Below are 12467 nucleotides of genomic sequence, written 5' to 3' on the forward strand. Positions count from 1 at the left end.
CTGCTAGCAGTGCGGAGAAGACAAGGAGTCCTTTACATTCTGTGCTCCTCCTGGACAGCTACCTCATGTGCCCTGTAGTGAGCCAGCTGCTGACATATGACGTCATGCCGGCATTGGCAGCAGCAGCAACCGCTACCCACTAGGGACAGAGGATCCATTCCAGCCCTCCCAGAGCAAGGTGGACCTCTTTAGCCCTAAATGTGTGTGTATTTGATTTTTGTGTATGTTTTGTCAGTGATTGTGTGTGGGGGTGGGGAGGGATATGTGGATATGTCTGCGATTGTGACAGACAATCATAGACATATGTGTGTTACTTGTGATTGTGTTTGTATGTATGTGATTGTGTATAGGTCTGATTTTGTGTGTGTCTGTGATTGTATGTGTGTGGGTCTGTGATTGTGTGTGTATGTCCGTGTGTGTACATATGTGATTGTATGTGTGTATGTATGGGAATGTGTGTATAAATCTGTGATTGTGTGTGTGTATCTGTGGTTATGTATGCATATACATGTGAATGTGTTTAGTAGATAGCTACTTTATTTGGTATCTGTGACAGCAGGGCCGGATTAAGAGCCCAGTGGGCCTGGTGCTGATAATTATGATGGGCCTAATTACAAAATCTTATTGACCAAAAACACTAAAACAGTCCTACCTCCTAAGCGTCATGTATCTGATGGAGATGATGCTGTAGGGAAACTCATAGGATGCAACTATGAGAAAACACATACCCTTTGCTAATCTCATGCTTTCATCTTTCAAGTAAACCCATACCCCCTAACAGCAGTGTCCAGTAAAGCAGGAAGTCTATGGATGCGGTAAAAGGGTGGGCTACTGACACAAATCACATAACCAGAAGGTCCGAAAGGGCGAACATACACAAAAAGGGGGAATGTCTGTGTCCCTATGTCTCCCAGTCCCTTAGTGTTTGTGTCCTCATGTCTCCCAGTGTCCCCATGTCACTAGGGGACATTGAGAGACATTGGGACACTGGGAGACATGGGGACACAGATACTAGGGAACACTGGGAGACCTGGGAAATCTGAGACTCTTGGGGACACTGGGTGACAGACACGAGGGGACACAGGGAGACATGGGGCACTGAAATACTGTGATATATAGGGGACACTGGAGACTTGATAAAAACCTGGGTACAGGTCAAAATGTTGTGGTGTCCAATAAACCTGCTTAAAGCTATCACAGTGAGTGCCTGAGATTTTTTTCTTTTATACTAGGGGACACTGAGACACTACGGGCACAGAGACACCACGGGCACAGAGACACTATGGGCACTGAGAGACATGGGGCACTGAGACACTGATACATAGGGGACACTGATACATAGGGGACATTGGAGACTTGATAAAGACCTGGGTACAGGTCGAAACGTTGCGGTGTCCAATAAACCTGCCTAAATCTATCACATTGAGTGCCTGAGATTTTTTCTTTTATACTAGGGGACACTGAGACACTAGGAGACATGGGGACACATAGACATTGGGAGACTAGGGGACTTTGGGAGTCTAGGGAACACTGAGACACTAGGGACACTGGCACACTACAGACACTGAGAGACACCAGGGACACATGGCGATACTGAGATACTAGGGACACTGGCTGGGAGACATGGGAACACTGCCATGTCTCCTATGTCTCAGTCGCCCAGTGTCCCCATGTCTCCCTGTGTCTCCATGCCTCTCAGTGTCCCCATGTCGCCCAGTGTCCCCTAGTGTTTGTATCCCCATGTCTCCCAGTGTCCCTTTGAGTCTGTGGTCTCATGTCTCCATGTGTCCTGATGTCACTAGGACACTAGGGGACACTTAGAGACATGGGGACACTGGGAGACATGGGGACACTGAGACACTAGGGACAGTGGCTGGGAGACATGGGGACACAGACTAGGGGCCACTGGGAGACATGGGGCCACTGTGTCCCTAGTGTCTCAGGGTCATGGGCATCCGAATGGGGGGGTAAAGGGGGTACTTGGCCCCCCCGGATTTTTCAGCTTGTGCTGCTATTTTTCGTTTTAGTGTGAGAATACAGTGCAATACCAGCGCTGGCCAGTAGGTGAATGGAGAAAGGCAGGAAGCTACAGCTTATCCCTGCCTCTCTCTCATGACTGAAACCGCAGGGGAGCAGCACAGAGGCAGCCTACAGAGCAGGTAAGTGAGGGATGGGGGGTGGGGGAGACCGCATAGAGGAAGGTAAAGTAGAAGGAGCAGAAAGGTTCTGCAAGGGGCAGGAGGGGCCAGCAAGGAATAGAAAGGGGCAGCAAGAAGCAGGAAGGGGTCGAAAGGTTTTCAAGGAACAGGAGGGTAAAGTAGAAGGAGCAGCAAGGAGCAGGAGGGGGCAGCAAGGAGCAGAAAGGGTCTGCAAGAGGCAGGAGGGGTCAGCAAGGAGTAGGAAGAGGCAGCAAGGAGTAGGAAGAGGCAGCAAGGAGCAGGAAGGGGCAGCAAGGAGCAGGAAGGGGCAGCAAGGAGCAGGAAGGGACAGCAAGGAGCAGGAAGGGGCAGCAAGGAGCAGGAAGGGGCAGCAAGGAGCAGGAAGGGGCAGCAAGGAGCAGGAAGGGGCAGCAAGGAGTAGGAAGAGGCAGCAAGGAGTAGGAAGAGGGAGCAGGGAGGGTCTGCAAGGAGCAGGAAGGGGCAGCAAGGAGCAGGAAGGGGCAGGAAGAATCAGAAGGAACAGAAAGGATCAGCAAGGGGCTGCAAGAAGCTGGAAGGGGCAGAAAGAAGCAGGAAGGGCAGTAAGAAGCAGGAAGGGTATGCAAGAAGCAGGAAGGGCCATCAAGAAGCAGGAAGGGCCATCAAGGAGCAGAAAGGGATCAGAAAGAGAGCAGAAGGGCGCAAAATAAGCAGAAAGTAGCAGAAAGGTAAAGGAGCAGAAGGAGCCTCAGAAGGCAAAGAAGACTGTGTCAAATGAAGGAGAAGAAAATGAGATTGGAGCACTTCATTCTGGACACCACATCATTAGGCGTTGGTACCTGGGCCTGGCAGGGAAACTTTGGACCTTCTCATCTCCCCAGGTAAAAACAAACAATATCAGTGTTAATGTGTTCACTTTTATTTATTGAGTGTCAGGAAACACAGAGGGCCGCTGGGTAGGGGTGCCGCTGATTGGCTAGATGGGTCAGGTAGCACTCTAAGCCAATCAGTAGCTCCCCATTCATAAAAACGTAAAACATTTTTATGAATCGGGAACTAGCGATTGGCTTAGAGGGTCAGCTGACCACTCTAGCCAATCTGCAGCACCCATGCCTGACGTCAATCTGCACTTCCTGACACTCTGTTTCAGAAGTTGAATACCACTGAGCGACCTGGAGATCTGGAGCTGAAGGAAGCCTTTGGGGGTAAACCATTTGAGAGCGGTTTAACCCCTTCAAAGAAAGAGCACCCAGGGGCCTCCTTGCATCACATCATTTTCATTTAGATAAAGTTGTTATGGTGACCAGAATGTTCCTGTAATTTGATGAAAGGAACACTATAGTGTAAGGAATACAAACATATATTCCTGACACCATAGTTGTGAAAACGCTATTCACCCTGGCTTTATGTGAAAATGACTATGCTCCTTCCCTTTCATGACACTGTCAAAAAGGGGCCAAGCATGGATGTCATTACAATTATGTCCCCCCTATCCCCCCGGAAAAATTCCTGCGGACGTCCATGCTCAGGGTCCCCATGTTACCCAGTGTCCCAATGTCTCAGCGTCCCCATGTCTCGGAGCTGCTGTCTGGACTCTCTGTGCAGAACTGGTCCCCGCGGATCAGTGAGTAGAGAGATGCAGGGAGGGAGATGCCGTAACTTCTTATCACTGCCTCTCTCCACACAAACAGTTTATACTGAGACAGACATTTGTATTGCCGGTATTACTGCAATACCGGCACCGGCTAGGCAGCCTCAAATACCTGAGAAATACTTCTGAGAAATACCTGGCAACCCTAAGAAATACATGAGAAATACCTGGCAACCCTAAGAGTAGTGTGTAAAAAAAAAAAAAATTTTTTTTTTTTTTTTTTAAAACCAATGGGCCTATTCCATGGGCCTGGGCCTGGAGCTGCAGCTCCATCAGCCCCTATGTTAATCCGGCCCTGTGTGACAGTAGTCACCATCACTGGGAGCATAAGATGGACATTTCAATTAGATCCCTGGATGGCTCTTATGTCTAAGTCACCCTGTGCCCATTATATATGCAGTGTGTTTATAATGTGTGTATACTATTAATTGTTTTGTGTGCTCTCCTGTCCTGCTAATTCTTGTTACCAACCAAATGGATTTGGCTATGGAGCCTGTATAGTGCCTTCTGTTGGTAGTAACAACAATATGAACTACCTGAATAGCAAGGCTTGTTAATTTGCATATTCAGGTAGATTTGCATATTGCTAATTCTGCCAGCAAGAGAGATATTTGGTATTAAAAATTGTCTTCCCCACCACACCATAAGAATAACAAATAAGGAAGTTATCTGCTAAACAACTAAAATATCAAAATTAAGAGAAGGGCTTTTAAAGTTGTATTACTTATATACATTGTCTATATTATATATTTGATGTGTGGCCCAAGACAATTCCTCTGCGTTCAATGCGGCCCAGGGAAGCCAAAAGGTTTGACACCCATCTTCTAGATCAGGGGTTCCCAACCCAGTCCTCAAGTTACCCTGTGGTGTCTGAAGTGTTTTTTTTTTCCTTTTCTAAAACCACCTTACACACAACTGGACAATCTTTAAATCCTGGACTGTTAGGGGGTAGTGTAGGAAATGAAAACCACTGTTATAGATCATGAGTTGCTTTTATAGTTCTCTACTTTTGGTCACATCCAGTGTGGCTAGCGCTCCTTTGCCATGAACTCCTTGAGGAGCATGAAGGCTAGCCTGCCTACCGACTATGGTCCTGGTCCTGAAGCCCCTTACTTGCCCTGAACTATACTGTGTGATGGTAGAAGGACACTTTACTGATTTGTTCTTATGTTTTAGTCATCTGTACCCATTATAGGTGCAGGGTGTGGATAATGTGGTTAAATGTTTTGTGTAATTTCCTGTCTTGCCGATGCTTGCTGGCAACCAGATGGATTTGGCTATGGAGCCTGTATAGCGCCACCTGTTGGTTGAAACAACTATATGCACTACCTGAATAGCAAGGCTTGTTAATTTGTAGTTTGGAAAATAAAGCCGTAAATGTGTACTGGTCTGTTTTAAAAGTTGGACCACTAGGACGAGACCACATTATCTATAGAGTAAATTGTTTGCCTGGTTTGAACTTACTTTTAAAACCGGAGCATCTGTATGTGTCCCATCACTGCTCTTCTTTGAGTCTCTCTACAAACAAATACATGGAAAAAAGTAACAATCAACCAATGTTGGAGAGTTGACATTTCTTATTTAAGGACATTTTGTATGGTGGCTTCTGTCCTCAGTTTTTCTAACTTTGTATAGTAAGACCCTAAAACTACATATACAACTAGCTGTATGCGCTACAGATATAAATTCAACATATCTGGCTAGCAGAATGTGGTGTCTTTTTTTGTTTTTTTTGGTTAACTGGTTTCATGGCAGCAGAATGTAAATTCACCACTCTTGTTGACAGCACAATTAAGGTCAGCCCATAAAAATGAGATATTTGCAAGTGTCCTGCAAGCTGGGAACATATAACAAGGGGGTTACTTAGATGTGGAGGAAATGTTTCAAATATTTCACATCTGATAAAAAGGAACGGGCTTGCTATGTATGTAGACTGACCACATACCTTCGCATAGCCCTGCAGATCTTCATAAACTGGGGCCATACAGTTCTCCCACTCATCATACTCTTCTCCTTGGTTCTCATAATTCTCATGTTGCCTGGAGACAAAAAAATAAACACGTGAGACTAATTTAGTTACATTTCTGGAACCTATACATAAATATGTCAGTTTTGTGAAATGTTTGGAGCTTTATGTATTGTAACCTTAATTTTTTATAACGTATAAATTGATGTTGATATAGAAAACACCTATATGTGGCTTCCTTACAGGGAAATGTACCATCTGATGTAACTTTAGGGTGGCTGGGGGAGAGGAGTGTTTCAGGCATGAGAATCATGGGAGTTCCGGTTTACAACCCTACACTGGCCTAGTCTCTCCCCATAGGGTTTCTGTTTGCAATAATGTAGTTGTGCAACATATTTGTGAATTGAGCCTGATTTTATAGGAAAGTCTTAAAGTGGCACTGTCCCCTTTGAGTTATTCATGAAGGTTTGTTGACATTATAACACTCAGTCTGTAGATCTATGTAGTTTATATAAATCACTTCTACTGCAACTTCCTTTCCACCTGTTTGTATGTGGTGCACTAAAGATGCCCGTGACATCGGGCTGCATATGCCCATAGTCCCAAAACCTTCCAAAGAGACAGCACCAAGCAGAGGAATCCCCTGGAGCTAAAGACTGTTATGAAAAAAATGGCAGAGCAATAAAGGGTTCAGATAAATACTGCCTACCCCCTTTACCTTGGACATCTCCATGTCAGAAAACATAAGGATAAGTTCCACTGTAAATGTAAATGACCATGAAAGATAGACATTTGGGGGGTATATTATTGCCAAAAACCAGTAACTAAAGTATATAAAATATACAATAAAAATATAAAGGTACAAAATATAAGGGGTAAAAAGTCATTTTTGGGTCAAAAATGCATATACCATTATTGATCTCAAATCATTGTGAGCGTCTTGGGCTGCCAATCACAGCAAATGGTGGGTGGATTATTCATCAGCCAAGATGAATATTCCATCCATAGATTGCGTGTCCTATAGATCTTCATAACTGCTACACTCATCTCTTTGAGAAAAATGTTACACATCAAAGTGCAATCTAGCACTGACTCAATCCAGACACCACAAACACTGATGGGTTTCCACATACTGTCTGTGTCCACTAAGCTCCAGACTTGGGAATTGCTGTAAACACACCCAGTTTTTCATACTTCAAAAGGCCAAGGTCCCACCTGGAAAGTCTAGCCATAATGCCCTTTCTGTGAATTCTGGTATCTCAATCGTCAGAGCTCACGTCTTGGTGGTATTCACACTACGGCTCAGTCCTACTGAAGTGTGTTGTCTTTGTGCATGAAGCAAAGTGTTTGTATCTTGACATGTAGCAGAGGTTATAAAGGTTGAACCCTCTGCATGCACCCATAGACAATAACAGTCACACACACTCATTAAATCTCCCTCTCCTGCCCCTTACTGGTATGGGCACTAGTGGTGAGGCGAGGGAGCAGAAATTACAACCCCAAGAAGGATGTGGAGTATATGTATACGCATTGGTGAGTGAGTGTTTGTGTGCGTATAAGGTGTATGAAAATAAATGTTTACATATGAATAAATCTGAATTCGTAATATGAAAATGCAAAAATCTGAGGACAAACTTTGTCCACCTCTATACGATTCACCGACAAAAAACGTTAGCGGTTACAGTGATATGCATTTTATTTACTTCCAAATGCTTGTATTAGTTTTTTGTTGTTGTTGTTTTGTTTAACTCAAATTATTAGTTTGAAATTTTCAGTAGGACATCATTGTTACAATAAATAGATATAGCCACGTTGTGCTCAGTTACTCTGTATCAACAGAAGTTCCAATTCCATTAATTACTGACCATATATTTTAATCCATTGTTATAAATCTGACGCATGTAGGGTACTTACATAACTTGGGCAATGAGTGCTTTCAGGGCTAGAGCTACTTTGCTTGCCTCATCCACACGTCCTTCCATAGCCAGATGAGAACTAATTTGAGCCGTGTGAATCTGCAGGACACTCAGATTAATGGAATCGAGGGCAGCAGAACTGCAGCACATGGAAAATAATGAAGAATGAACATTAAAAAATAAATAAAATTTTAGAACTTTTAACATTAACTGCCTCCAATAGATACTTCAAGCTGGAGTTGATCCACATTTTATATATTGTATAGATGATGCATTAACAATATAGGGGCACTGTCACTTCCCATGATTTAATGTTTACCCATCCCTATATTTAACAAATATATTTCACAGCTGTGAAAAACTGAATTAAATTTAGACATTTCCAGCTCAATATCCTGCAACTGGGTGCCACCATCTTTGCTCCCTATCGACCAATTTTATAAGCTCTGTCCTTTGCACCTGACGGTCAGCATAGAGAAAGCACCCAGAGAAGAGGAGAAATTAAACAATGAGTCTGTTTCTTCTTATTTGCAGTGTTTGCCCTGGATTATGCTGTCAGTGTTGCTACATCTTCAATATGAATTTAGAAGAAAACTTATTATCTCATGCAGAAAAAGGTTTATACAAGTTATCGGTCATTTTTAGGTAAATTTCTTTTATTCAGGGTTTTCAATTTTATATGCAGTTGTTAGTATGGACACGCAGGTCCGCTAATGAAACTTTCCAAGTCTTTCTCGAACCTGCTGTAGATTCGAATAACAACAGTGGTGACGGGGGCGGAGCCTAGCATCCAGACGGAGCGGTTGTGCTGTACCTCGGCTCCTGCTACATTTTGCATTTTTCGGGGATAACCCCCCCAAAAAACAGCATAATCGCACACAGGACAGCTCCTAGCATGTCGGGGACACCTGGGTTATCACCCGATACCAAATTCAAGCTTATAACCCCCCGGAAACCAAATCAAGCACCCAGAGGCCTACTGGAGATCGGGCAGCGGGGAGACGGCCGCTCCCCAGGCTGACTGACCTGGAAAAGGACCCCTCGAAAGAATCATCTCCTACCCCCCCCCCCCCTCTGGACCAATGGGGGATATCTCGGTCCAATTCAAGCAACTGGAATAGCAACCGCGAGCACACCGTGTCACTCCACACGCTGCAAAATCAGGGCAGCCAAACGCATGGCGCACCCAAGATGGCGGCGGGGAGAAAACCACACGGATCTAAACGCCTAGCTGAGATCGAGGATCACAGTGACATCCAACAGCGCATAGACGCAGCTTTCGCCAGATTCTGGTACAAACTGGGGCAAAAATTACAAGCATCAAAGGCTAACAAGCTACCCCAGCCGGCGGCGGACAGAACCAACCGAACACATAGTGAGCGAAAACAGGCGAGACCACAAACGCAGCCAGGCCGCAAGACTGGAGCGGCGAACGCGGGGACGAAGCGCTCAACTCCGGGCACAGCAACTAACCCCAAGACGCCTGAGCAAACAAGCAGCCCACCCAGGCCGGGTGCCGGGAGGAAAATTCCCCCACAGCATCGACCACCCTGTAGGAGGAACGCCCGCCGCTGGCGGCGACAGAAAATCGGCTCCACCTGCACCCGTTATGGGAATGCCTCCACCTCGCAGAGCCATCGAGCCAGTGGTCAGACAATGCCACCCTCGAAGTGGGCCTGGGGCTGGAGGGGACCCTCGCCCTGCAGTGGCCGCTCCGACACCTACACCTACCTTTCCACTCCTGTAACCAACCTGCCGCATACCGGCATGGGCTGAGCGGGACTGATAAATGGACACACAGTACTGGTTAACTCTCTCTTCATTTTTCCCTTTATTTTCTCTCTATGCCTTACCTGTGCCAGATGATGCGACATGCCTTTACTCACTACCTTCTAAACGCTACCTTTCTCGCAGCCAACGCTATACTCACAATGTAAACCATGCATATTGTATTAGTTGTAAGGGCAGGACGCATGGGTCCACTATTAGCCGAAAGCATGTTCCCTAACCTGTACTGTTGCTGAGAGCTGCAATTCTAAGATGTGAAGCATAGATCCCCTACACTAAAATGCCGTTGCCTTTGTTTCACATGTGTTTCACATAGATGTAGTTAGCGCTATGTTGTCAGGATATTGATACCTACTATGCGACATTCATCTCCTCTATTTAATGCTACTTTAGTTCGTTGCACCTAACTAAATCAGTAACGCTATGTCTCTCTGTGTTTCAACAAGTAAGGATCGCAGTCCTTCCTAAGTGTGAAACACAAACCACCTTGTCAGCATTAACGTGTGTTATAATGATACCTACTAAACGTAACTCTTTTACTTTATTTAATGTTATTTCACTTTGTGACATTTAACTTAACCTGAAACGCTGTGTTTATTCATGTTTTAAAAAGAAAAATATGGCAGTCTTTCTTAGGAGTGTAACACAAACCATCTTGTTAGCATTCATGTGTGTTATCCCTATGTACCTCCTTTTTCTATTCTGTACCCCATAACGCATATGCCATAATAAAAGAAAGATTTACAAAAAAAAAACAACAGTGGTGACGTGCAAGTCACCCAATATCTTTCAGCAATCGGACTCGCAGGTCCCATAACATGTGCGTAGCTGGGCCGTTCCCCCTGACGTGTGGTTGTGATAGCTATTCTGGGACACCCATTGTGGCGGGTGTGATTCCTGTCCTGTATCTAGGCACTAAGCGGGTAGTTTCCCACTACACGGGGGAATGTCAGGGCGATGTTCATGTCTTGCAGTTTCAGACCTAAGGTCTTCGTTGTCAGTGGGGTTTTCTGCTGCTAGTCTGGCCTGGGTAGTGGTTCTAATATCTAGTGAGGTGCCCCTAGCTCGTGTCCCGTTTCGTAGGGGGTGCCCATCCGCCCAGGATCCTTATGTCCGTCCATCCTCTCTGCTGTGTCGCCTCTCCGCCCGCGGGTTCCCCCGGGGAGGGAGGAAGAGGGTGGGGGAGGGGTGTGAGTTATTTTGTTTTTATATTTATTTTTTGTATTTGTTCTACGTGTTTGTGTATTCGTTCTCCGGTCTTGTTAACCTTTTGTCTCTTCAGGCGTCTTCAGTCAGGTCAGTAAGTCTTGGAAGTCTGCTCTGGTCGTAGTCAGGATCCAGTGCGTCCAGATCGTCATATACGTCTGTGCCCTCCCCTCCGCCAGCAGGGAGAGCTCTTCTAGAGCTCTCAGCTCCTCCATACGTTGGTACCACGTCTCTAAGGGGGGTGCGCATTGTTTTTTCCAGTAGAGAGGGATTAGACTTTTGGCCACGTTAAGTATCCGGATGGTCAAAGATTTTTTATAGGTCGATGTTTTTGTCGTGGTGTGATGGATGAGGAATGTTGCAGGGTTCATGGGTGGCGGGGCATCTGTGAATCTTTTGATGATCGTGTGGATGGCTGACCAGTATGGTTGGATGATCGGGCATTCCCACCATATGTGGAGGTATGTTCCCGTGTGTGTGGTGTATCTCCAACATGTGTCATCTTTCGTGGGGTCGTAGAGGTGTGTATGGAGTGGTGTGCGGTACCAGAGGGCTAGGATTGTGTATGCTGTTTCTTGCGTTCCGCTGGGCGGTGCACAGTGAAGTGAGAGGGTGCATATTTTGTCCCATTGGTCGGGTGTAAATGTGGTGCCTAGAACTGTTTCCCATTTCCCCATGAAGCTTGGGGGTGGCAGTCTCCTCATCCGCATGATCATTTCATAGAGCAGTGATAGGCTTCTAGCCGTCGGGTCTGGGTCCATGCATATCTCTTCGAATGCTGTTAGGGGCCTGAGAGTGTGCTTGTTTTGAGCGGCTTCGTGTATGAACCCTTTCAGTTGTCGGTATCTGAATCGCAGCATGAATGAGTGATTGGAATTTCCCGTCATGGCCTCTAGTGTTTTGATGCGGCCGTTGTCCGTGGCGTGGCAGAGCCTCGGTATTTCGTGTGTTATCGGTCATTTTTAAGGTTTTATTCAACGTGGTAAATTCCAGAATTGTGACTGTTCCCATTTAAATGTGAGTATTTTTGTATTTCCTATAATACTAAACTTAAAGTTCTTACATGTGATGGAAAAGCTTGTTCCACAAGCAGTTTATTTTAAATTAAATTGTCAGCAGAAACTAATTATTGTTTTTATTAACAAAATAAACAAATACATAACTTCTACATAACCAATGTTAACCTAACCCAGTGGTACTCTACCTGTTCCCAAGGCACAGCAACGGTGCAGGTTTCGCCAGTATTCCCCAAAGTAACAGAACTGTGCCTAAATCCTGTTGTGCCTTGGGGACTGTGTACAGAATTACTGACCTAAACAACACATTACACTTAACATACATATGTATGTGTGCCCCTTTAGGGCAGGAGTGGACAGGATTACATGTTCATATAATAATGCTTATGCATGAGTGGTGAAAAAAAAATGTATTCTAGAGTTATGAAAGACAAATAAAATATAGAAACATTTTAACAGAACCGGTATTCACCTGTCATTAGTCACAGGCCTTCTCTGGCTCAAAATTCGATTTCCACACCTTCCATCCGGCAGTGAAAATGTTAATTGCACTTGAACTGGGAGCTGGGATTGGCGTAGTACTTCTGTAATCCAGGCAAATACATGGGTAGTAGATTAGCATGACATGTTTTACAATCCTTAATTCAAAACAGCTGTGAGTGTTTTTAAAAACATTTAAAATCTCGTGGTTATTCACCAACGTGAGGATTCAAGGTGAATTCAAAGTGAATCTCAAATTTAAGGTGAAAATAGCTGAACTAGGAAGAAATCTCTAAATCAGCTATG

At 45.1% G+C, this 12467-nt stretch overlaps 1 protein-coding gene across 4 annotated transcripts in view; it reads right to left on the reverse strand.

The window, feature by feature from the left end:
• Window positions 1–12467, reverse strand: part of LOC134578157 (circularly permutated Ras protein 1-like) — a 110331-nt gene that overhangs the window by 559 nt on the left and 97305 nt on the right. For all 4 annotated transcript variants that reach the window (XM_063437161.1, XM_063437160.1, XM_063437162.1 and 1 more), the window contains 4 exons: window positions 12154–12265; window positions 7670–7810; window positions 5735–5828; window positions 5254–5307 (listed from right to left, as the gene is read on the reverse strand). In XM_063437161.1, the coding sequence (XP_063293231.1) occupies window positions 5254–5307; window positions 5735–5828; window positions 7670–7810; window positions 12154–12265 (401 nt within the window). The remainder of the gene's footprint in view (window positions 1–5253; window positions 5308–5734; window positions 5829–7669; window positions 7811–12153; window positions 12266–12467) is intronic.

Source organism: Pelobates fuscus, chromosome 11 (genome assembly GCF_036172605.1).
Source record: "Pelobates fuscus isolate aPelFus1 chromosome 11, aPelFus1.pri, whole genome shotgun sequence".
NCBI lineage: Eukaryota > Metazoa > Chordata > Amphibia > Anura > Pelobatidae > Pelobates > Pelobates fuscus.